This window comes from Leucopleurus acutus (genome assembly GCF_964270905.1).
Source record: "Leucopleurus acutus genome assembly, chromosome: 1".
NCBI classification, from domain to species: Eukaryota; Metazoa; Chordata; class Mammalia; order Artiodactyla; family Delphinidae; genus Leucopleurus; species Leucopleurus acutus.
The window spans coordinates 54352984-54379983 of NC_139142.1; the positions used below are offsets into that span (position 1 = coordinate 54352984).

At 33.8% G+C, this 27000-nt stretch overlaps 1 protein-coding gene across 2 annotated transcripts; it reads left to right on the top strand.

Annotated features, from left to right (window-relative positions):
• The first annotated feature begins 69 nt into the window (after positions 1 to 69).
• On the top strand, positions 70 to 26253 carry KLHL28 (kelch like family member 28). Of its 2 annotated transcripts, none has more exons than XM_082841674.1 (5): positions 70 to 181; positions 16035 to 16933; positions 19203 to 19646; positions 21623 to 21831; positions 22956 to 26253. In XM_082841674.1, the coding sequence occupies exons 2-5, from the start codon at positions 16035 to 16037 to the stop codon at positions 23117 to 23119; spliced, it is 1716 nt and encodes a 571-aa protein (XP_082697800.1). In that variant the 5' UTR covers positions 70 to 181; the 3' UTR covers positions 23120 to 26253. The 2 variants fall into 2 exon arrangements, with proteins under 2 accessions (XP_082697800.1, XP_082697801.1); XM_082841675.1 differs by lacking the exon at positions 70 to 181 and adding an exon at positions 834 to 1893.
• Positions 26254 to 27000: the final 747 nt, after the last annotated feature.

A 27000-nucleotide genomic window follows, 5' to 3' on the forward strand; every position in this document is an offset into this window, starting at 1 on the left:
AGAAGGGCGAGGAAGAGAGAAAGCATTAAGGGGAAGTGACGCTCTCCTCGCTCAGGGCGGAAGTTCCCCGCCCCACCCGTAAGAACTGGGATTTGACTAAAGGCAAAAGAGGATCTTGCCCGGGTTCCCGTTGTCCACGGCTCCTCCTCCTGTTACTGCGGGCGTGATTCCTGGGACTCAGGTATTTTCCTTTTGCTGTCCTGCGGCGCAGGCTTTGGCAGAGTTCTGCTGGAGTGCCGCTGGTGCTGGAGTAAGATGTAAAGAAATGAACGGGAGCAAGCAGGGAGAGAGGCGACATCTTCTTGTGCAGGGCTCAACCGTTGTAAACGCGTTGCTATCTACAGCCCTAAGTGCGATCCTTTCCGCCTGCCGTCCGCTTACCGGGACGGGAGATCCGACTCAAGGCCAAGCTCAGAGCTCGCGTACTTTTTTTCAAATCCTGGTGTTTTAGGCCTTTACTCTCCTCGCCCTCCCCCCCAACCCCCTTTTCCTATTTCGCTTACCCTCCGGTTTTGGAGGGTTAATGGTTTTCTGTCATTTTTCCTTATCCTCATCACTTTAAGTTCTCTTTGAAAACGAACTTGATCTGGAGATAAATCTGTTTTTCCTTGTAGCTAACCTTCTTTCCCTCATAGGTTCTCAAAGTCTAATGCAGTTCCTCTGTGGGGCTCACCCCTTCCCCTCTCCCGCTCCCTCCGCAGCCCCAGCCTCCCTGCAGGATCCTCCCGCGTCTCTGCAGCCTTTCAGTATCCTGGAAACCGAGACTGCAAAGAATTTCAGCTGCTGTTGAAGTTCTTGGCATCACGGTCCTAAGAGAATTCTGCCCTGTAGATTTAGAGTTGATAATAGACGTTTCTTTGTTTTAGGCGAACTGTGAATTTGGTGAGCATTTTTTCCTTCTTGTAATTAAACTTAAACGGAAACAATTGAAGAGCTGGAATGCCTGGTGTGAGGCTGAGTTCTTTGGAGTGTGGAAGAAAATATTTTTGGGAAGGAATAATACAGTTGCTTTTGAATGACCCAGTGAGAAAAGTCTGTTATCATTTGAAGTCCACAATTTATGCACTTAAAATGCAAGTGTTCCTACCCTGTTCTGTACCACATGTCTCTTAAATACTTTTTTAAGTCTTAGCATACCAAACCACTTTATAAATAATTTTTGCTGGACAATGGAAGTTCAAAAATAACTTCTGGGTGTTGTCTTAAAGCACAATTTGATTATTATAGGTTTTTCTTTTTTCTTTTTCCCCTTTCTTTTGGGAGTAGAGAAAATGTAAATGGGGCTTGTGTAAACATGCATCCTTCTGTTTTGGTTTAAGTTCTAGGTTGTTACTTTGATTTTAATTAGTCATTTTGGTGTTTAAATGAATTTGCCTAAATTTGGTTTAACTAAAAAGAAAAAAATTTTTTTTTTAATTTTAGAGGCAGGGTAAGGGCAGGGGAGTGAAAACCAAGAGATGATTTTAGAAGTTGTCAATGAGAAGGAATGTCTAGTTCTCATATTTCCAGCGTAAGAAGTTCAAATTTATACTTTTACTCATGTATGCTCAGACTTCAGGAACTCAATTCAGACTTAACTAAAAGAATGATGTACCCATCAGAATGTACACATTAGAATGCCAGTTTATGTTGGAATAGAAGATAACCCTTTCCAGTAATCAGAATTTTCAGGTTGAAAATCCAGTGCACTCTTTCCTGTATGCAAGAACTTGGGAAGTTGTGTGGTAATCGTGGAACAAAGAAAGTGAACTTGGAAAGTCCTGAATTATATATCATCGTCAAAATTATGGTAGAAGCTTAAGAATTACCCCTTCTCTCTATAAAGAATACTTTTTCAAGGGGCTTGGATACTTAAATCAACTAGTTATATCCTTTTCCTTGGAACAAAGCACGGTGAGTTTTCATTTTGACCACTTTTCTCAGGGCCCTGTAGATCACTATGTTATAGATTGCAGTCTGTTTTATATCTGTTATCTTTAATTTCCTTGATGAAGACTTGGAAGATGCATTAGTCTTCATGGTGGATGGGACCAGGAAATGGGACCTTATCAGCACCCCATATATTACTATCTTTTATTTTGTGGAAAATAAATCTCATCCAATTAATGTATATTCTGTTTATTTCTATTATGAAGTAGATTTTTTAAAAATCTTATTCTTGAATTCTAGGAATTGTGTACTGACTAGAAAAGTCTTTTATATTTAACCATATAGAGAGGTAGGATAAAAATTTTTAAATCAAATTCCAGAACAGTGGAATACACTATTAGGTGTATTAATAGTACACCTCTGAAAGTTGAAAGGGAGTAATTAAGAATACATTGAAAATAGCAAATTCAGATAAAAGAAGTTAAAATAATAATTTCAAAATAATTTCAGTAAGTTCAAGAAAGTTTACTTAAATTAATGGATTAGTTAGTTAAATTAAGGAATGTTTCTGATACATACCTTAATTTTTTGAGCTGAAGTTAAGGCAAACGCAATTGCCCTAAAAGCATCCTTTATTTCCACAGTCAGAATAAAATATTAATTGGTTGGATGAACCACTATAGTTTTTTCCTTGTTCTTACTCAGATTTTACAGACATCCAGGAATATTGGAAACCAGTTTGAATTCTGTAAACTGTTAAGAATTTTGTATAGTTTAAGAAATTATTGTGAAGAATTGCTATGGAAATGAAAGGTGCTATTAACATTAACAAGTAATTATAATTACACTATTATTTGAGTGTTTGCTGTGTGCCATACACTTTGCTGGGTACTTAATGAATATTAACTCATTGAATCCTCACAACAATTTTTTGAGTTTACATCATCTACATTTGTACTGTGGCACATTTTGTGGGTGTTTGCATCAGAAAGTAATTACTCAAATGAGTCAATTTAGCTGTTTGCTTAGAGCTTTGGAAAACTTTTGGTGGGGGAGAGTGTTGAAACTATAGGATAAAATTAGATTTTTCCATCATTAATCACTCATATCTATTATTATGTATTATTTGATTATATGTATTTTAATCTTCGTCTTTGGGTTTATGTTCTGAACCCTTTTGGTTTCTTGTTTGAGTCACAACTTTAATAAGGTTAAGAAATTATGAGCTTATTTTTATACATGTAGGATTAAACAGTTTTTCTTGATGTGTATCAGTGTTATATTTCATTTACTTAGGTTTATGCTCCAAATCCATTGTGCATTTCTGAGTCAAAATGCTACTTTTAAACAAAAAAAATTTTTGGTTGCATTTTAAGCACTAATCTGTTTGTTAACAGGATTTCACATTTTTTGTAACCAGTTTTTCAGTAGATGGTTTAATTATGTAACTTAGAGCTTTTAGTGGATGTAGTAGTGGCTTTGGGGACTTGCTTTCTTCTGTGTTATTTTGGAGCCTATGATATAATGACTGGTATTATAACAGGCTTCTAATTTTACTTTTGTTTCTCTAGATATAATGAAAGTCAATCTCAGAGAAAAGGAAAATATGCCAACTTGTTCCATAGGCTCACTGTCAAAATTATTATGCCATCATTAGTTGAATTCTTCTGTGAGGAAAATTGAACTGTGGGAAAGAAATTTAAACAATTCTTATTTCTCTTGACCATTTATTTGCTCTCTTTGTAGCAGATGATTGCCTCCCAGCTGATTTCAGCACCACTGTTTTGTAGCTTAGGTGTCAATTAAGTATACTAACTCACAACTTGACCTTTAATAGCTTGATTTCAGAATCTAAAATTGTGAAGCTGCTGTAGACTATGGAATGTTTGATTTTATTTTAAACTTATCTAATTATATCTTTATATTGTGGATATTTATGTAATAAGAATGTGATTAGAAGTGAAGTACAATGCATTACCTTTTTAAAACTTTTCAAATGGATACCATTTATTCAATTTTGACTAATCAATCCAGTTACCTGGATTTAGAGTACTCCTAAGTATTTGTTTTATGGTACCAAAATTAAAAACAAAAAAGTATGGCAGGGATTTGGGGAAAGAAGAATCAATCCTACTATTATATAAATAACAGAAGGGAATGATTGTTCCATGGACCTCTCTTTATTTCATTTTAAAGCTCTGATGTATTCTTGTATCTGATCGACATAGTGTGTGTGTGTGTGTGTGTGTGTGTGTGTGTGTGTATATTTTATATATATGTATATGATCTGTCCTTTATGGGTTTCTGTTCTGTACCTTTCTAGTTTCTTGTTTGAGTTAAAACTTGAATAAGATTAAGAAATTATGAGTTTGGGGGCTTCACTGTTGGCGCAGTGGTTGAGAGTCCGCCTGTCGATGCAGGGGACACGGATTCGTGCCCCGGTCCGGGAAGATCCCACATGCCGCGGAGCGGCTGGGCCCGTGAGCCATGGCCGCTGAGCCTGCGCGTTCGAAGCCTGTGCTCCGCAACGGGAGAGGCCACAACAGTGAGAGGCCTGCGTACCGCAAAAAAATAAAAAATAAAAGAAATTATGAGTTTATAAGTGAGGCAGTATAACATAGTATTTAAGAACTCTGGAGACAGAGTGCAAAGGTTTAAATCTTGCCTTAGGCTTAATTTCTCTGTGCCTCAGATTTCTTCATCTGTTATATGGGGATAATAATAATAACGGTGCCTATCTCATGGTGTTACTCTGAGGATGAACGGAGTTAATACATGTAAAAAGCTTAGAACAGTAGCTGGTACATTATGGCAATCAAAGATATTCTAGATGCTCTTTATGGAATAATTTAGTCTTATCAGGAATAGCAACAATTATAAATTGGTTCAGTAAATATTTTAAGCAGGTCAACACTGATCAGCATTGTAATTTTTTTAATGTAATATGTAAAGAACATTGTTCTAAGGTTAAGAAAATATTATAGTCCCAGTAACGTCTTAACTAATTGTGTGATCTTGTTAATTCATCTAAACTCTCTGAACTTCAGGTTCTTCATCTGTAAGTCTTATGTGAAGTTTAGTGCCATATATTTTTTTTATGTCTTTTTTCCTGTACAAAATCTCATAAACATGCAATTGTAGAATAATGTAATGAACCCTTATGTACCTGTCACCCAGCTTCAGCAGGTATCAACTCATGGCATCATATCCATTTCTATCCAATCCCTCATCCTATATTAATTTGAAGCCAGTCCCTGACATCATTTTATCTACCGATATTTCAGTATGTATTTGTAAAAGATAAAAACTCTTAAAAACAAAACTATGGTATTACTGTTCAACAACAAAGAATAAAATAACAGTGATTAGTTAATATAATCAATAATACAGTCAGGGTACAAAATTCCCAGTTGTCTCCTAAATGTTGTGTGTATGTGTGTGTATGTATATGATATGTGTGTGCATGCACCTATATGAATCACAGGTTGTATTTGGTTGATAATGTCTTTTAAGTTTATAGTAATCTGTAGGTTCATTTTCATCCTATTTCTTTCCATTTATTTGTTGAAGCCGTCTACGTTATTTATGCCATAAAATTTCTCACAGGATGTTTTTGCTGATTGCATCCTTCTGTTATAGTTTAACATGCTTTTTCTGTTTTCTTTATATCTTATAAATTAATAGTTGGATCTAGTCTGTTGACTACATGTTTGATTTTGGGGGGTGTGTGTGTGTGGTGAGTGGGAGTATGCAAAAGTATTTATAGGTGGTATTATGATCTTCCATCAGAAGACCCTGATGTCTGGTTGTCTCTGTTTTTGTGACATTAGCAGCCCTTCATAATCAATGCCTACCTCTATTAATTCATTAAGATTGTAAAATGGTGATACTCTACCATTCCTTCTTTAATAACTGGAGTACTTTTATAAAGAAAAACTTATCCTCATCTATTTGGTAACCCAGTGGTACATTTGTTATAGGAAAGGCATGATAAATGCTTGATTCTTTCCCTTTATTTGCTAGGTTTCAAATAATGAGTTGATTCATTAGCATCCTCCAATGGTGATCACTTTTTTTAAATTATTGTAATTTTATTATCATTATGAACTCATGGATTTAAGCATGTTTGCTGTGTTTTAATCAATTGCAGTTACTATAATTGATGATCAGTTTGTCCCATCTCTTTGACTAATGAGAAGCCTATTCAGTTTGGCTCCTAAGTTGTTTATGACCTTAGACATCATTGATAGCTTTATTGCTACCTAGTATGTAAAGATTCCAAATTTATGGTGACATTTTCTGCCCCAGGTCTGGAATCAGCCATTTTTCCAAGGAGTTCTGTTCCCTTGGAAGGAAACAATATTTAGGGACCACATCTGGTGCTAGGAGGAGTGTTCTTTGCTACTGGGTTGGTTGTAATTTCTAGCCCTTTTCAGTAGAGCTAGGAAATACAATTTTTTTCTTAATGTACATTTGTATACCTCATATATTTCATATGTATATACATATGTATTAGTGTATATAATGTTGTTTCTCTGTATATTCTGATATTTTTAATTCAAAATCAGACTACAAGGTTTATATTTAATGTCTCAGTCTTACATCTTTCTCTTCTCCCATATTGAGAATCCCAGATCACAAATGACTCTAGGGACGATAGAATTAGAAATGTCATGTAATTATGCATTGTGGCAATGCACAGTAACAGTTTCAGAATACAAATAACACTCTCACCAACAATGTGATTACTGAAAGTGGTGTAAAAATTTTTAGGGCATACCCCACTAGGGATGGACTATCAAATTACTGTTTTAAGGTTATTTGGAATGGTATGGTTAGGCTACTAACTAGATGAACATTGGGTTCCTTTGCTTCCTTTTATTTTCAAGTTTCTTATGGATTGTGTTTTTAAGGTTTAATTTTGCTTTATAATTGTGTAAAATAATTCCCTAATTCCACAGTCAAATCAATAAATGGGATATATTCAAAGATGTGTAGCTTCTATCTCTATCCTCTCCACTCTTTTCTCTCCCTTCTCTGTTAGGTAACCTTTTAAAAAATATACCATGTAATATTTCCTTTTTTTAAAAAAAAATAAGTAGGTATGTATATTTGTAACCTCCCCTTTCTTAGATAAATAGTGACATACTATACACACATTTCTCTTCCTTGCTTGGATCAGGGAGATCCTGCAGAGTTGTATATGCAGAGATTCCTCATTTCTATTCACAGCTGCATAGTACTCCATTGTGTGGATGTGCCATAGTTTTTTTCAGCCACTCTTTGGTTGGTGGGCATTAGAGTTGTAAAATTCTTGGTCAGTTGCCTCTTGGTCTCTCAAATATGAAAGTACAAAAGCATAAGGTATTATTCTTTAGCTTGTACAAATAGACCTACAATTATTACCTTATGCATTTGTCTTTATATATTTTTTGCCAGGGTATTTTTTGGATAAATTCTTAGAAGTAGGATTGTTGGATCAAAGGGTAAATGCAAATGTAATTTTGCTAAACTTACCAAATTTATCTCCAGAGGTCTGTATCATTCAGCATTCCCACAAGGATGTATGAGTGTGCCTCTTTCTTACAGCCTCACCAAGAGTATATTGTCAGGAGAGAATTGTTAACTCCATATAGTTTTAATTCATTTGATTATAACTGAAGTTGAGTGATTTTTCATATACTTAAGAACCATTTGTATTTTTTAACCATCTGTTCATTTCTTCAGCCTAATTTTTCTATAGGGCTAGAGTATTTTAGGAATGTTTTATTTATTGCTGATACATCTTTTATATATATTGTAATTTTTTTCTCAATCTCATTTATACTTTGTTCTTTGCTTATGATTTTTTTAGCTATTCAAAGTTTTTTAATGTAATTGATTTGATCTACTTTTTAACTTATTGCCCCTGGGTTTTGTACCATAGCTAGGAAACTGTTCTCTAATCTCAAGTTATAGAGGAATTCACTCCATTTTATTCTAATACTTGTATGATTCCATTTTTTACATTTATACCTTTGATCCATAAGGAATTTATCCTGGCATAGATATGTGGAAGGGATCTGATTTTATCTATTTTCCTGAGGCTCAGTTATCCCAACATGTTTATTTAAAAGTCCCTCTTTTCCTCACTGATTTTGAGATGCTGCCTCTATCATAAACTAAATTTGCATATATTAAATTATCTATTTCTGTATTTTTTATTTTTCACCATTGATTTGTTTCTCCAAACCAAACATTCTGTTTAATCCACAACAAATTATACAGATGAGAAAGTTCAGGTTTAGAATAAGTAATTTGCCCAAAGTCTACAGCTATTAAGTAGTCAAATGTTGACTTGAACCCACTAATCTCTCTGGCCCTGAAATTCACACTTTTCCTCACTGTTCTTTCCTGTTTTCTATGGTACTTGTTCTTCATTCTGCACAAGGTTGTTATTGAGATAAATGAAACTGCCAGTGTAAAACTGACAAAGGTTAGGTTTTGAAGATTAGGAATTATTGCTTCTGTGAGTTATCTTTAGCCATTTACGGGTAAATAGCTAAGAACCAAGTATAGTCACAGTTGTAATTCATAATTTTGAAGGAGTAACAGTTATAATTTGCTATAATTTTTAAGCAGTTACACTTGTGCTGGAAATATTTTAACCAATTCTCAAACATTAGCATGCATAAAAATACTAATGCATTCTTAAAACACAGATTGCTGCCCCTTCCTTAGTTTCTGATTCCTTAGATGTGTGGTTGAGCTCTAGAATTTGCATTTCTAGCAGGTCCTAGGTGATGCTGATGCTGTTGGTGCAAGGATCGTATTTGGAGAACCATTGTTTTAAAGCTCTCTTTTTTAAAGTTCTGTTAATTTCTCTTAAGTCAGATTTCTTGAGAGAGAAAAGGAGTCAAATTTAAAATGTTAAGAATGATGTTATGGCAAACCTCCAATGTAATTCATTTTAAGTTCCCTATCTTTACCTTGACCTTTTAAAGTTCTTAGTTCAAATTGTTTTGGTTACATGTTAAGAGTATAATCTCTTAAACTTCATTCTCAATACTTAAAGGGATTAAACATCATGTCATTTGAATCCAGTACAATGGTAGAAATATGTATGGGTTTTCTTTTATGAAGTCATCTTTACCAGTATCCTTCTTGAGTGGTTTTTAAACCTTTGATCATTTTTATTATTTTGGGGGTAATAGGAAAGTGAGATAAAGGAAAAATACTACAGAGGGTATAAGTGTAGGGGAATAGCTTCATCGTGGCATTCTGGTGACATTGCATGTGTCCACATAGGCAAAAGCTTGGACTGTGGGACTGAAGCTTATCTGAGTCTTGGAACACCTTGCGATTCTCCTGGAACATGAGAGGATGGATGGTCTTTAAGGAGCTGCTGCAAGGTCATCTCTGACCTACCTCTCTGTCACCCCTGGGAGTCTGCCGTGAGACAATTTCTCTTTACCTCCCTGGTGTGATGAGGTATGGGACTTTCGTGTCCCGCTGCCCCGCAGAATAGAGCTCCAGAATATAAAACTGCTGCTGCTGTAGTTTGGGTCCTTCACAACTTGTATTGCTGCCGTCCAGCCCCTTTTGTTTCTATGTTGTCCTTTTTAGTATGTGGGACAAGGATCCAGGGAGCTTAGTCTTCTTTCACTGTCTGTAAGTAATAAACTGTTTAAATTTAAAAGTGGCTCGCTGTATCTTTTCTGGTCAAATTAGTCAGGTTTTGGCCTTGCCCTGTTTGTATTTATTCATTTGACAGTAAGTAAGCTTTGTTCCGTTTTTGGTGAGTGTGGAAGGGAGTCACATGGGTTTAGCTGGCAAAAACCGAGTCTTCTTAAGGAAGATAATGATAATAATAAATAGTACCTAATGATTATTGAGTGCTATGTGTACTATTTTGTCTGTGCTTTACAGATGAGAAAACTGAGACTTTAAGACCACTTTCCCAAGGTCACATAGCTATTAAATAGTACAAACAATATTGTAACCCTAGGAACCTGATTCCAGAGCCCAGTCTCTTAAAATTATACCATCCTGCATATCTGGATATGTGTCATATATACACAAACATATGTTCTTTTATGTGTTGCATGTGTACATATATATGTGTGTGTATGTATATTTACAAATCAATATTGTAGTATGCTTTTATATCATGTTGATGGTAATTTACCAGTCTTGGATATACAAAAATTAGTGTAAAGATCTATTACTGTATGATTTCTATTTATACTAAAAATGAATCTAACCAATAACTCATTAACTTGATTTGAGAATCAACAATTCTTCAATACTTTGTGTGGTCCAAGATGTCCACTGACATCTTGTACAAAGATGGTACCTTGTACAAAGTAGATTTCTTACCCAGTAGTAAGAGATGGTACAACATAGAAAGCAAAATACCTCTTAAGCAAACAATGTAAAAAAAACCACTAGTAATAAGATAACTTATTAATAAATAAGATATTTATCATGAGCTTACTAAGTGATAGGCACTATTCTAAGCACTTTATATGCATAAATGCATTTAATCCTCAAAACAGTCCTATATTATTGTATTATTACTGAGTAACTTTCACCCTTTGGTTTTTCACATAACTCTCAGATTTCCTTTTTTTTTTTTTTTTTGACTCAACACCCATAAGATGTCTTGAATTTCTTCTCTTCATCAGGGCTTTTACTTTGTTTAGATCCCTTTTAAAGGATGGTACTCCAAATCTGTATTCCAGATGTGGTCTGACATTTGCAGAGCCAAGTGGAATGTCTCCTCTCTAGTTCTGTATATTATAGTTCTATTAACGCACCTTAAACCTCCATAAGATTAGTGTGCTAAAGTATTACTAAAATTAAAATCCCTAAACCCTTTAAACACATCCTACAGATGAGTCTTTTCTCTCTTTTTCTGTACTTGTATAGTTGTTTTGGAATCCACTATAGAATCTTAACATTTATCCCTCTTAAATTTCTTCTTATTAGATGTCAGGTCTTTTGGGATCCATGTTTTGTTAGCTGATGTATTTGTTGTCCTCTGCAGCTTCATATCATCTGCAAAGCTGAAGAGCCTGCCTGCAGTATCTTCATCTAGGCCTTATGATATACCATCAGAAACCTCCCTCCAGGTGGACCTCATTTCATTAAGTAGTATATACTCTGGTGTGGTTGTCCAACCACTTGCTAATTTAGTTAACTGAACTAGCTTATATTTTTTGGTTTTGTTCTCAAAATCATAAAAGCATTATAAAATTCTTTACAAGTATCTAGTTAAACATTGTATATTTTTCTGATCTGCAAGTCTTCTAAATACATCAGAAAAAAAAAAGATTAATCTGTGACACGTCGTCTTGTTAACTCATGCATCCTAGTCTTAGAGATCACTACATCCTCTTCTAAGTATTCACATATCAAACCTTTGATCCTTTGTTTTAAAGTGTTATCTGAAATTAACATTAACCTTATCAGAATGTTAGTAGAAATTACACTCTTAGTTTTGAAAATAGTCTCCTGTCTTGTGGCACTGGCAATGATTCAGGGATCTCATTCACAGGTTCTTTTAAATATCTTGGAACATAATTATTTGGTCTGGGAGAGATGTGAACTTATAAGGTAGCTAGGTCTCCTTTTTTTTAATTTACTTTTTTAAAAGACTATTTTTTTTGAGCAGTTTTAGGTTCATAGCAAAATTAAGAGGAAGGTACAGAGGTTTCCCATTTACACCTTTTCCCAACACATGTGTACCTTCCCCCATTATCAACGTCCACCACCACGGTGGTGCATTTGTTACAATTGATGAACTTATATTGACATGTCATTATCACCCAAAGTCCATAATTTACCATAAGGTTCACTTTTGGTGTTCTGTATTCTGTGGGTTAGGACAAATATATAATGATACATATCTACCATTATAATATCATATAGAGTAATTTCACTGTCCTAAAGATCCTGGGTGCTTTGCCTATTCATCCTCCGTCCCCCTTAACTCCTAGCAACCATTGATATTTTTACAGTCTCCATAGTTTTGCCTTTTCCAGAATGTCATATAATTGGAATCTTGCAGTATATAGCCTTTTCTGATTGGCTTCTTTTACTTGATAAGACATTTTTTCCATGTCTTTTCATAGCTTGACAGCTCATTTCTTTTAGCACTGAATAATATTTCATGGTCTTGTTGTACCATAGTTTATCCATTCATCTACTGAAGGACATCTTGGTTGCTTCCAAGTGTTGGCACTTCAGAGTAAAGCTGAAATAAACATCCATGTGCAGGTTTTTGTGTGGACATAAGTTTTCAATTCATTTGGGTAAATACCAAGGAAGGCGATTGCAGGATTGTATGGTAAGAGTATGTTTAGTTTTATAAGAAGCTAACAAAGTGTCTTCCAAAGTGGCTGTACAATTTTGCATTCCCACGGCCATGAATGAAAGTTCCTTTTGCCCTACATTCTGTCCAACATTTGGTGTTCTCAGTATTCTGGGTTTTGACCATTCTAATAGGTGTGTGGTAGTATGTCATTGTTTTAATATGCAGTTCCCTCATGACACATGATCTTGAACATCTTTTCATCTGCTTACTTACCATCTGTATCTTCTCTGATGAGATATCTGTTAAGGTCTTTATTCCATTTTTTAATCAGATTGTTACTTTTCTTGTTTAATTTTAAAATTTCTTTGTTTATTTTGAATAACAGTTCTTTATCAGTTGTGGTTTTTTGCAGATATTTTCTCCCAGTGTGTGGCTTGTCTTCTCATTCTCTTGACATTTGTTTTTCCCAAAGTAGAAGCTTTTTTGTGGTTTTTTGTTTTGTTTTGTTTTGTTTTATAGAGACATCCAACTTATCATTCTTTCTTGTGTGGATTGTACCTTTGGTGTCTTATCTAAAAAAAAAATCATTGCCATACCCAAGGTCATCTAGAATTTACTCCTGCATTATCTTCTAAGTGTTTTATGGTTTTGCATTTTACATTTAGGTTTGTGATCCATTTTGAGTTAATTTTTGTGAAGGATATAAGTAAGGTCTGTGTCTAGATTCATTTATTACTTTACATTCCAGCACCATTTATTGAAAAGACTATCTTTTCTCCATCGTATTACCTTTCCTGCTTTGTTAAAGATCAGTTGACTATATTTATGCGGGTCTGTTCCTAGACTCTCTGTTCAGTTCCATTGGTCTATTTGTCTGTGCTTTCACCAGTGCCGCACCATCTTGGTTACTACAGCTTTATAATAATGCTTGAATTTGGGTAGTGTCAGTTGTTCAACTTTATTCTTCTTCTTCAATATTGAGTTGGCTATTCTGGGTCTTTTGCCTCCCCATAAAAACTTTAGAATCAGTTTGCAACATCCACAAAATAACTTGCTGGAATTTTGATTGGGATTGCATTGAATCTGAAGTGCAAGTCAGGAAGAACTGACATCTTGATAATGTTGAGTCATATTATCCATGAACATGGAATATCTCTCCATTTATTTAGCTAGTTCTTTGATTTCTTTTATTAGAGTTTTATAATTTTCCTCATATAGATCTCGTACCTAATTTTGTTAGATTTATATCTAAGTATTTCAATTTTTAGGTGTTAATGTAAATGGTTATATGTTTTAAATTTCAAATGCCACTTGTTCGTTGCTGGTTTATAGAAAATCGATTGACTTTTGTATATTAACCTTGTATCTTGCAAACTTTCTATAATTGCCTATTAGTTCCACTGTCTTGGGTTTTTTTTTTTTAATTGTTCTGGATTTTCTACCTAGACAGTCATGTCATCTGCCAACAAAGACAGTTTTGTTTCTTCCTTTCCAATCAGTGTGCCTTGTATTTCCCTTTCTCATCTCATTGTTTTAGCTAGGTGTCATTTTTCATTTCCTTCTCTTATTTTCTGTATCATTCACCTTTCCTGTTTGTTCACTTTTCATCCTGAATAACATCTTCTTGTTGAATCAGACAAATGAGAGTTGAGAGGGGTATGTTTCACAAAACAGCACTTATAATTAAATTAATTGCATGTAAAGGAATTGAGTACTTAAATGTTTATAGACTTTCAGATGAAGTTAATTTTGAACCAGCCTTTTGAAAATTTGAATTGGATGAAAAGAACACGGGAGAGGAGAAAGTTTATAGGCAAAATCTGGCAAATGTAAGAAAATATTTATATAGAGCTGTAGTAATTACATGAGCTTTATTGGAATGAAAGGTCATTATGGAAAGAATGGGAAATAGTGAAAGTGGGGATCATGAGAAAAGAATGAGACTTAAGTGCTGTATTCATAGTACTTCAAGTTGTGTGGAACTTTAAACTTTACAGAACAATTTTCATGTAACCTTCTGAGATAGGTGGGAGGTATTCTTATTTTATGGATGAAAAAATTAATACTTAGATTAAGAAATGTACCAATTCCATATAATAGTATATGACCCAGTTAGAACTAAAACTCATTATATTTCCAAGGTCCCTGTTCTTCGCTGATACTGTTACATTTCTGTTGCCTCACCATAGTACCGTGTACTCATAACTCTTAGTTTGTTATATGTTCCTGTGCATTATCTAATTTGATCCTCAAAAACCTTGTGAGATATCTATAGTTCAGGTATTATTATGATCTCACTTTACAGATAAGGAAAATGAAGATAAGGTAAAGTTAATGATGTAAAGTAGCTAGGACTACTTTCTTAATCCTGTCACTTATTTGCTATATCTACTTGCTTTCCTGTTGTTCATTTTTCTCTTTTCAGTCTAGATGTTAACTTTTTCCATTAAACTGAGGCTAAAAGAAGTTAAACAAGTTTAAGTGGTCAACACTATAGTAAGTAAAAAGAACAGACCCAGATCTAAACATGTATCTTCTGGTTGCTGTTTTCTTACCAATATTCTGTTCTGGAATAAAGTACCTACTGGAAGACCAACAAGTTTCTTGAGACTTGTCGATACCCTGATTGAGAATTATTCTGTTAGATGTGTGCAAGATTAGTTGGAGAGATCAGAAGTGGAGGCTGGTGATATCAGCTATAATGTGGTCATGTTAACAAAATTTGTTAATGGACATAAAATTCAAATGAAACAAGTGTGAAATGATGATGTTCTTAATGAAGATAAAAGTTTTAATATTTGTATATTTGCACTTAAAAATGCATAGGAATGAAGTGCTATACTCTCCCAGTCCTACCAAGATTTATATTATTTAATAATGTTCAGAATTTTTAAGTCTATTTGATAATACTTTTAAAATAGGAACCAAATTTTCTGCTTTTTTAAATTATCCCCATTACTTGTATTTGAGGTATGAATGAGACAGGAAAGAGTTCATATTGTGTAGATGTCTTATATTCCTTTCATCTATTCTAAGCAACTGCTATGAGCCATGCTGAAGTATCCACGTGTTGATTTCTTATGGCTGCTATAACAAATTACCACAAGCTCAGTTGCTTAAAATAACAGAACTTTATTCTGTCACAGTTATGGAGGCCAAAAGTCTGAAATTATTATCACTGGGCTGAAATTAAGGTGTTGGCAGGGCTCTGTGCCCTCTGGAGGTTCTAGGGAAGACTGTGTTCCTTGCCTCTTCCAGCTTCTAGTGGCTGCCAATGTTAATTGGTTTGTGGCTGCATCAGTCCAATCTCTTTCTCTGTGGTCAGATTACCTTCTCTTCTTCTGTCTGTGTCAAATCTCCTTCTGCCTTCTTATAAGGTACATGTGATTGCACTTAGGGCCCAACTAGATAACCCAGGATAATCTCCCCATTTCAAAATCCTTAATCATATCTGCACAGTCTTTTTTTTTTTTTTTTTTTTTTTTTTTTTTTGCCATAAAAGTACCATTCAAAGTTTCCAGGGATTAGGATGCAGATGTCTTTTGGGGGAACAATTATTCAACCTACCCCAGTCCTTATTGCCTCTCACTTTTTCTTCTTCTTTTCTTTTTAGTCTCTTTTCTTCTTTTCTATTTTTAATCTTGTTCATCTTCCAGAAGCACGGAGTGTGCTTAATATCTATAATAAAGGAGTTGAATGATGGTTAACTTCCCTTCTAACTCTAAAAGCCTCTGTCTAGTATTTAGTATTTAAAAAACAACAAACATGCAGATAAACAACAAATCTCAGTTATTTTGTGCTACCTGTAAAAGTAATCATTTGCAAGATTATTTTGAAATAACTATTCATGCTTTTTGTTTTTCTGTAGATGGACCACACATCCCCGACCTACATGCTTGCTAACTTAACCCACTTACATTCTGAACAACTTCTACAGGGCTTGAATCTTCTTCGTCAACATCACGAACTCTGTGACATCATTCTTCGAGTAGGTGATGTTAAAATCCATGCTCACAGAGTGGTACTTGCCAGCATCAGCCCATATTTCAAAGCTATGTTTACTGGAAACCTTTCTGAAAAAGAGAACAGTGAGGTTGAGTTTCAGTGCATTGATGAAACTGCTCTCCAGGCCATTGTGGAATATGCCTATACAGGGACTGTTTTTATTTCACAGGACACAGTTGAATCTCTCCTTCCAGCAGCAAACCTACTCCAGATAAAACTTGTCCTGAAAGAATGTTGTGCATTTCTTGAAAGCCAACTTGATCCTGGTAATTGTATTGGAATTTCTCGCTTTGCAGAGACATATGGTTGTCATGACCTTTATTTGGCAGCCACTAAATACATATGCCAGAATTTTGAAGCAGTTTGCCAGACTGAAGAGTTTTTTGAGCTTACGCATGCTGATTTGGATGAAATTGTTTCCAATGACTGTTTGAATGTAGCTACTGAAGAGACTGTTTTTTATGCACTTGAGTCTTGGATCAAGTATGACGTCCAAGAACGCCAGAAATACTTAGCACAGCTACTTAACAGTGTACGATTACCATTGCTGAGTGTTAAGTTTCTCACTAGATTATATGAAGCAAATCATCTTATTCGTGATGATCGCACTTGTAAACATCTTTTGAATGAAGCTCTGAAGTACCACTTTATGCCTGAACACAGACTGTCTCATCAGACAGTCTTGATGACACGACCTCGCTGTGCTCCCAAAGTACTTTGTGCAGTAGGAGGAAAATCTGGACTGTTTGCCTGTTTGGATAGGTAAATAGAAGGCTTTTAAGGATTGATGCTAATAGATTTTATACTCTTAAAATTTGCTAATTTATTATATTTTTAAAAGAGTTTGATTTTCCTGTTTATTTGCTTCTTTTTGTTGTTTTCTTTTTAAATCACTTACCTGATTATTTTAATCACATTGTCGTCCATTCTCTACAACACTCTCAATTTTAAACACCTCTCCTCCCTCCCAGTGCACAAATTTTATCCATCCTGGTTATTCATGAACTTTTCTTCCATTTTATGCCCTTTTTTCCTTTGTGAAATCATTTACATCTTTCTTTATATGAGTCAGACCAGGTCAGAGGGGATTTATTATTGCTAGCTATATCAAAAAATGCTAAAGAGGAGAGCTAGGAATTTGTGATGAGAGCAGACTGGGACAAGAATATGTTTGAATGAATACAGTTAATCAGAGTAACCACCAAAAAAATAAAAAAACAGGATATTGATATAAATCATGGACTTTACATGCAATTTATTTTCTTCAGCGTAAATATTTTTTTAACAACAGTAGTAAAAAGTGCTTTCTTTTTTGATAACTTAAAGTAGTTGTTGTCAGACTTTTTCTATAAAGAGCCAAATAATAAATATTTTAAATTTTGTCGCCGTCATATGGTCTCTGTTGTAACTACCCAAGTCTGCCATTGTAGTGCAAGAGCAGCCATAGGTAATACATAAACAAATGAGCATGGCTGTGTTCCAATAAAACTGTACTTACAAAAGTAGCTGGTGGGCTGAATTTGGCCCATGGCCATCATTGATTGAGAGTATTCTACAGTAACTTTTTTTGTTTGTTTGTTTATTTGTTTAATTTTTATTTTATATTGGAGTATAGTTGATTAACAATGTTGTGTTATACAAATAACTTTTATACATTGAAAATATAGCTGGATGTTACCTTCCTTTTCCCTTAAATGGGATTGCTTTATGAAAACTTTTATGTTTAATTTATTTCTTTAATATTTAATATTCTAAATATTAGAATAAATATTAGAATATTTAACATTCTAAAATATTTTGAAACATTGGGTAGATTGCATTTCTTTCCTCCAATAGGAGGAAACTGTTGATGTTTTATCAATGTCAATTGATAGGTCCTTTATCTTTTAAAAAGTCTCAGTGTACATTTTAATTGTGGTCTAAAACTAGTATTGTTGAGATTGGGCTAACAATAGCTTTAAAGTTCCCTTGTGCCCCTCCTTGATGCCATCTCCTTCTCTCCCCCAGAAGTAACCAGTATTCTGAGTTTTTAATGTATTATTCTCTTGCTTTTTGTTATAATTCTACCACATATTATATGTGCCCCAGTATATAGTTAGGTTTTACACATTTTTATGTAAATGCAGTGGTACCATGTATATTCTTCAGAGATGTGTTTTATCATTGAGCAGTAAGCTTATGAAATTGAGATTGCATGAGGAAATAATTCATTTAGTTTCGTTGGCGTATGGTATTATAGTAGATGGACATAATACAACATTTTCTTTCTACTATGAATATGATGACTGAAAATTAATTGAAATGTTTCACATATACAGAAAAGTCCACAAATTCCAAGTGTACAGCTCAATGAATTATCACAAAGCAAACATTACAAACCATTTCAAGAAAAGAACATGAACAACACCCAGAAACCACCCTTAAGGTCCCTCCCTGTCCTCCCCAAAGGTAACCACCACCCTCATTTCTAATCTAGAGATTAGAAGTGTTTTTGAACTTGATAGAAATGAAACTATACTGAATATATTCTTTTGAATTTGGCTTGTTTCCCTCAACATTATATGTGTAAGATTCATCGCTGTTACATGTAGTTGTAGTTTGTTCATTTTCATTGCTGTATTTTCTTATATGATATGCACAATTTACTTATCCATTTTATGGTTGATGAAAAATTTGGATTGTTTCCGGTTTTCAACTATTACAAATAATGCTACTGCGAACATTGTTGTACATATACATATGTGTGCATTTCTGTTGGGTGCATATCTAAGAATGGAATTGCTTTGTCATGGGGTGGGTATACCACATCTTATTTATCCATTCTCCTTTTGATAGATGACTGTGTTGAGCTGCTGTAAACCTTTCTCTATTTGTGTTCTTTTGCAAAACTGGCTGTAATAGGCATTCAGTAGAGTAGATACACAGGAATGAAATTGCTGTATCAGAGCATACGTGTATCTTCAGTTTTGCCAGATATTGTTTATGGGCCATTTTGATGTTTTAAATTTAATTTTTTCTGCTTATTCTTTAGTGTGGAGATGTACTTTCCTCAGAATGACTCTTGGATTGGTTTGGCACCCCTAAACATTCCTCGCTATGAGTTTGGAATATGCGTTTTAGACCAAAAAGTGTATGTTATAGGTGGTATTGAAACTAACGTGCGTCCTGGCATCACTATCAGAAAACATGAAAATTCAGTCGAATGCTGGAATCCTGATACAAATACCTGGACTTCTCTTGAGAGAATGAATGAGAGCCGAAGTACCCTTGGAGTAGTGGTACTTGCAGGAGAACTTTATGCTTTAGGTGGTTATGATGGACAGTCTTATTTACAATCAGTAGAGAAGTATATTCCCAAAGTAAGAAAGTGGCAACCTGTGGCACCAATGACTACAACAAGAAGTTGTTTTGCCGCAGCTGTGTTGGATGGAATGATATATGCCATTGGTGGGTATGGTCCTGCCCACATGAACAGGTATTTAACTTAATCAAGTTGTATATGCTTGTAGATTTTTTAAAGTATCATTAACAATGATTTCTGGATTTTAAACAATTTGTGTATATGAATGAACTTCCCTTTTTAATTTTTAAAGTAATATTGATAGACATTTGGGAAACTTAACCGCTCCACAAGTATAATTGTAATTGGTTTACATGGAGATTTAATACAAACCGAAAACTCAAATCCCTTTTATTAAATTTTACATTCATTCATTCAATATAAATGGACTAGATTTTAGAATTCAGAAATCTGAAAATAAGATGAAGTTAGATAACTTTAGATTTGGGGTGGTGTGTGTATGTATAAATGTGTGTGTCTGTATGTGTGTGTATGGATGGATGATCTGTTACTATGTTGTTTAGTAGAATAAAAAAGTGGAAAATGTAATTTCTATATGCTTACACAATATTATAACACATCATAAACTTTAAGCCTTATTTAAATATTCTGTTCTGGATTCTTATTCTGTAATCATACATGTATCATTATGTATCTGAGCTGTGCTGAAATTTAAATGTGAGATTTCTGTATTTTATAGTATTCTCTGAATAAAGGAGAAATATATATATAAGAAAAACAAAAGCATAAAGTGCTTATATGGAAAATTAATCATAATTCTGAACCTTTGTTGAAAGTCGATCTTCCAAAGATTTTATCTCTAATAGTATTCTATCTCTAATAGTGGTATGTGTTTTATTTATCGTGAGCATTTTAATAAAAGAGAGTATGTGGTGGTTTGTTAACAGGCTGAGAAAGTAATGACACAACAGCATTTCATCTATAAATTTTTATTTCTGTGTAGGCTAAATTTTTCTCCCTTTTTATTGTTCCTTTAGTTGAAGGAAAAGTATTTGGGACCCAGACATGCATTTCTATTTTTTGAAAAGCTGCTAACAGAAATTTCTAAGATAAAAGGTTAAGTACTTTAATTTTGAGATAATGCTTTTGAAGTTTGAGTTCTTGTTACAGTTTTTCACAGGATTTTTCTTGTCTAGTGATTTTGCTCTAACGGTTTTTATCCTGGTGTCCTTTCAGAAATAGTTGTAGTTTAGTCTTCTAGTCTAGTCTAGTCCCTATTCTGAACTTACTCTCAAATGCTTTAGGCTTTCTTGAGAAGTTAGGTTAGGATCAGAACAAGCTCAACCAACTTGCCTTTGCACCCCTTCAGGGAAAGTGTAGGCTTAAAGACCTTCTGGGATTTTCCAGGAAAGCTTATTTGGAAATTCTGATTTGATTTGAATTTCCATAATGCAACTTGGAAATGCCAAGAATTCTCTGGCATACAGACTTTATTTAAATCTGTGAATTCTCATAAATTACTCTGATTATTATAATCATTACAATAATCATTATGATTAGCCAGTTTGTGTTACGAAGTATGTAGTGTTTGCTTTACAGTTAGTCACCATGAATTCACCTATAAGAAAAAAATTCCTTTTCTTTCCTTCTCTTCATCTTCCCTTTTCCTTAGCTGTGTGGAAAATCCTTAGTATCTCTAGGAACCATCTATATTCAGTTTGTGATTTTCAGAGTCCTTTCACATGCATACTCATTGGACTTTATTCTTACATGAATCCTTGAGGTTTTATTATTCCCATGTTTACAGGAAATGACTTATCCAGGAGAAACAAATCCAAAGTGATAGGTCTAGGTATGTAATATTAGTACTTGAACCCAAACTTTCTGACTTCAGATGCTCCATGCTTTTAATACACCTTGCTGCTTGTACAATATAATAGAGTAGGGTATGGCTATTATTGCACCAGTCTACAAGGTAAGCTTTTATCCCTGTGATTTTATCAGCAAAATCTGAACATTTGGGACAAACTACTCTTGTTTTATATCTGTCCGTTTGCACTTTTAAAACTCTGGTGGGTTTTAGTTGCTTTAGTAGGAAGAGTGACACAAAGGATATGTGAATTAATTCTTTCTTTTGTGAATATTTGCAGTGTGGAGCGTTATGATCCAAGTAAGGACTCCTGGGAGATGGTTGCATCTATGGCAGATAAAAGGATTCACTTTGGTGTGGGTGTCATGCTAGGCTTTATTTTTGTGGTGGGTGGACATAATGGTGTTTCACATTTGTCAAGCATTGAAAGATATGACCCTCATCAAAATCAGTGGACTGTGTGTAGACCAATGAAAGAACCCAGAACAGGTAATAATAACATACCAATTTCTAAACATATAGGACAATATTTTTTATAGTGATGTTCTTGAAATAGTAGTTTCTTGGGATATAACAGTAAGAGTATTATTACTTGTCCAGAAAAAACTTTTCTTGTGATAAACTTGACTGACAACTTGATTAGACAAAACTATATAGATTTTTTTACTGTGATTTTAATATGCCAATGTGCATATTGTTATTTTTTAAACTTCTACAACACATCTTGAGAAATGCTCATAATAGAAAGTATCTTATAGAAGCTCTTTGTGTCCATGTAACAGATGTAATTGTTTTATATGTTACACACACACGTGCACACACACCCGGGATCCTAGGGTTGTTTTATTTTGTTTTTTATTGTACATCAGCAGTCTGTATGTTACTTTCAAATGTTCTCTCCTCCTAAAGGGGTATAGTTATAGTTGATCTAGAAAGAGTTGGGTTTCAGGTTTCATAAAGAAAAACAAATACACCTTTGAGGAAATTATCCTTAAACCCAAACTCAAATCACATTATTTTAAAAGGAACGTTTTAAGTTACTGGTGGAAATGCTTTAGGAGTATTCCTTGCATTTATGATTAAAGAAACTCCTGAAAAATAAACATACGAAGGAAATTGAAAGGCTTGTTTACTAGAATTAGTTTCTGTGGTACCATTGAGAAGGAAAACCATAAAACAATGAAAATGTAAAATATTTGGATAGCCTTGTTCTTTTTAGAACTATATATATATAAAGTAAAATTTTTAAGCGTAAATTATATAGTTTATATATATTTAAAATTTTAACACATTTGAAAACAAAAATTAATGATTTTTGAAAAATATAAATTGAGAAGAAAGCATATGGGAAGATATATACTACATTCTTAATATTTAACTGTGGTGGAGAGAGGGAGAGTAGGATTGAGGAGAGATGAAGGAAGACTTCAGCTCTTTTACATATACTAAGGGATTTTTTTCCAGTAAGCACATATTGCTATATTGCTTGTATAATTAATAATAGGTTATTGAAATGTATTTTAAGAAAACATTTAAATGCAAATTTAATTTAGTGCGAAGTCTGCTTCATGGTTAACATATTTTTTTCCCCTATTTTTACCCACCTTTCCTAGGAGTTGGTGCTGCAGTAATTGATAACTACCTTTATGTAGTGGGTGGTCACTCAGGGTCTTCCTATCTGAATACCGTGCAGAAATATGACCCTATCTCAGATACATGGCTGGATTCAGCTGGCATGATATACTGTCGCTGCAATTTTGGATTAACTGCACTTTGACAAGTGTGGACTTGTGGAAATAGCGTAGTGATGAACCTTGTGCTGCATGAAAGGATGCCCAGTTTTCTGAAGCCCAAAAGCTACATTGCTTCCTTTTTAACTTGAAATGGCATGAAGACTCAAAGTTTTGTTGGATACTTTGAACTGACAAGTAGCTTTGGTTGCTCTTGATTATACAGTGAATCAATAATCCAAGAAAAAAAAAAAAAAGGAAAGATCTTGCCAATTGAATTGTGCACTTTTTTTCCCTAATACTGGGATAGAATAGTTTTATGTTCATAAGTGTACATGTGGAGAAAACCTTGCTGCTTTTTAAAAAAAATTAGCTTTCTTCCCCCTCCTTGTTCTGCACCGTTTTTTACCGGGATGAGAGATACTTAGATGCTGGAGTATACTGAGTGACTAGACAGAGTGCTGATACTATCTGTTGGATATAAATTCATATGCTTCACATTTTAAACAAACAAAGGGCTGCTTTTTTTTTTCTGGTACTTTTAAGGGTTGTAAATTACATGCCATACTGAGTCACCTGGATATTCTTACTGCTAAATGGCTTTAGGGCTGGGGATGTAATAAGTTTGCAAGATAAATGCATTTACTGTCATGATTTCGGGTCCTATTTTAAGCAATCAGATACTTACTGTGTATGCCTTTTTTATATGGGCAGGTTAATGCTGGATGAATTTAGTTACCCATCTATGGTATGCTAAGCATGGATAGAAAGAGTTAAGCATATCAGTTTCAATTTTTTTTTAGTAGTCCAGCAGGCTTCCCAGTGTTGATGTAAATATTTGACAAATGTTTAGTACCACTCTTAGTGCACATTGAGTTTTTTCATATATGCTTACAATAATTTTAGTTTTTTTAAGACTTTTGTTTGCTTTTTCAAAGTATTCAGATATAAAAATGGTGCTAACTGTAGGATCTGTAACAAGGCTATACCAATGTTCTTTTGGATGTTAAATATGAGATATGCATGACATGTTTTGATAGTATTTTTCATTTTTACCAGCTTGGTTCATTTGTGCTTATTAAAAATGTTAGTGTTTATACTAATATTTACATCCAAAAAAACATTCATATGGCCTGTTATGCTTTTCATGGTTCCTGAATAGTGATTTAAAGAAAGATACATTTTATCTTCTTTCTTCTTGTGCTAGATGTTATATGCCCTTCTTAAAAACAGAAATATATGCATTAAATATAAAGCACTAGGCAGTTAAGCATTATTTTGTACATTTCTTAGGTAACTGAATATTTTAAAGTTATTGAGGAAAACTGGAACTTGATGTTTACTTGAGTAATGGTTCTAAATTCAGTTCCACTTTGACTAAAGAAACGATCTTTTAAAGCAAAATTGTTTGCTTTACCCAGGTGACAGCTTATTTAAAAGAACTGGTTAATTCATTTTGTTTTGCATGTTTTAGTAAATGTCTCTTAATCTTGAATACATTACTTTGCATTTTATTAGGATGTTGGTACTTGTATTTTTGGTACTGTAGTCATTTTGTTTTCCTTCCCTTGATTTTTTCTTTCTCTTTTCTTTTTTTTTAACTTCCCACTATCTCTTTATAGTCTCTACAAAACTATATTTGTTTCCTAAGAAAAAGTTCATATTGCATTCTTAAGTGCCATAATGTTCAGAACTATTGTTAAGAAGCCATTTGTAATTATAAAACATAGGTTCATTTCTTATCATATATGTTATTTCTTGAAAACTATTTATAGCCAGGCAATTTTCAGTTTTCCTTGTTCTTCCATAAACTGCCAGTTGTAGACTTAAGTATATACTGCAAAACTGTGTGAACTCATCTTTAATCATATAAGTAGTTTCATGCTTTATGAATATTTGCACAGATTATAAAACCTTGCAAGTGATTTTTAGTCTCTTTCTAATTAAGAACTCAACAGGAGCTACTAATAATATTGACAGGCTGAATATTTTCTATGTTGCTTGTTTGAATAACTTAATGATATATAGCAATAACTTTATAATTGATTTGAATAAATCTGTTGAATAGAAACAAGGTGCACTATTGTGATTGGCCTAGACTTTATTTAAAGAAAGCAATTTAAAATAGATTCCATCACATACTTAATTTTAAATCCCCATCTCAGTTTTCTTTCTGTTTATATCAATCAGAAAGAATTGTTATTCTTGATAACATTAACAATGTTAATTATTAAATACATCCTATTACACTGTTTTTAAGCCCCTCTCCCCAGAAGATAAGGGAATTTGAAAGACTATAGAAATTTACTTTAATTGTAAACAGATCTATACTATACATTTTATTTTCACGTTTTCCTCACATATCATCCCCACTATCAAATTAGTATAAAATATATAATCGTTTGGTAAATTAGACCAAAGACATAGTTGATCATTGTTTTGGAATCTAAATTTCATCTCAGTGAAGACTAAATATGAAACATTTGGGGCAGTAGTAAGAGCAATATACTAGAGAACAAATTATGAAACCCTGTGAAAGGAAGAGAAAAAAAACCCCCAAATTTAGAAATATTTATTTTAGGTTTGCTAAACCTACTTAATTGTGCATAAGAACCAGAGGTATTATGACCTGACAGCTGGTAACTTTACAATAGAGCCTTCTCGTTCAGCTTGTGAGAAGTTTCATCATGAATACTTTGCTGACAAATTGTGAATTTAACGCCACATTTCTAGTGTTAACAAGGTTCGAAATGTTTGATTATAAATTCCCAGGGTTAAAGATTTTAGAAATAATTTTATATACTCAGGCAAGGAGGAGAAAGCAATTTAAGATTGCCCAGAACTATTTTGGAAAAAAGTAACAGTGGGAAATAGAAATTAATTTAATCATTTAGAAGATAATTGCCTTCTATAATTATGTTATGAAGACTTAATCTGTTAGAAATGTTTGGCTATTTAATATTTGTTAAATATAGTAATAGAACTCAAGTGATTTTTAATGTAACCCAAAGGATAGTTATATAAATTCCATATATTATTGCTAATACTGTTTTAAACATGAATGAATATTACATTTTAGGACGTGGTATCAAAGTAATAGGAGAATGGCATTAGGTTTTTGTTTTTGTTTTTTGCGGTACGCGGGCCTCTCACTGCTGTGGACTCTCCCGTTGCGGAGCACAGGCTCCGGACGCGCAGGCCCAGCGGCCACGGCCCACGGGGGGAGCGGCACACGGGATCCTTCTGAACCGGGGCACGAACCCGCGCCCCCCGCATCGGCAGGCGGACTCCCAACCACTGCGCCACCAGGGAAGCCCTGGCATTAGGTTTTGAAAAATTATTTTGATAACTTGACAAATATGGAGGGTCTACTATATGGGATACTGTGCTAGATGCTATGGGGGCTAGAAATATAAATAAGATATAGTCTTTTCACCCAAAGAATAAAATATAGTAAGGGAGACCTGTACCCAAATAACTATTATGGTAAAGTGTGAATCTAATTCCTTATTTCCGACATCATGAAAAGTGATTGGAGATCCAATTTATGTATAAACATTTGTGTCCTCTAGTGTCCAATTAGGTTTTATTGACATGAAAGAGAATTATTTAAAAGCTAATATTTATAGAACTCCAACTTTCCTAAAATTGGATAATATATTTTCTAGTAGAAAAACAGAATTATAGAAACTTAAAATAATATTATGTTATCAAGGCTCTGGCTAACATTGAAGGAAATATATGTAAATATAATGCTGTTTGTTTTCAGTTTTGGTGTTTGATTTCTGGTATTGTCACCGAAGTGCTCATTTTCAGGAAAATCAGATTCTACAATAAATACACTGCTTAAAGTTCAATAAACTTGTGATAACCTCTATAACCTCTGTAGTTTGAAAGTTAATAACTTATAAAGATGTCACACGTCAAG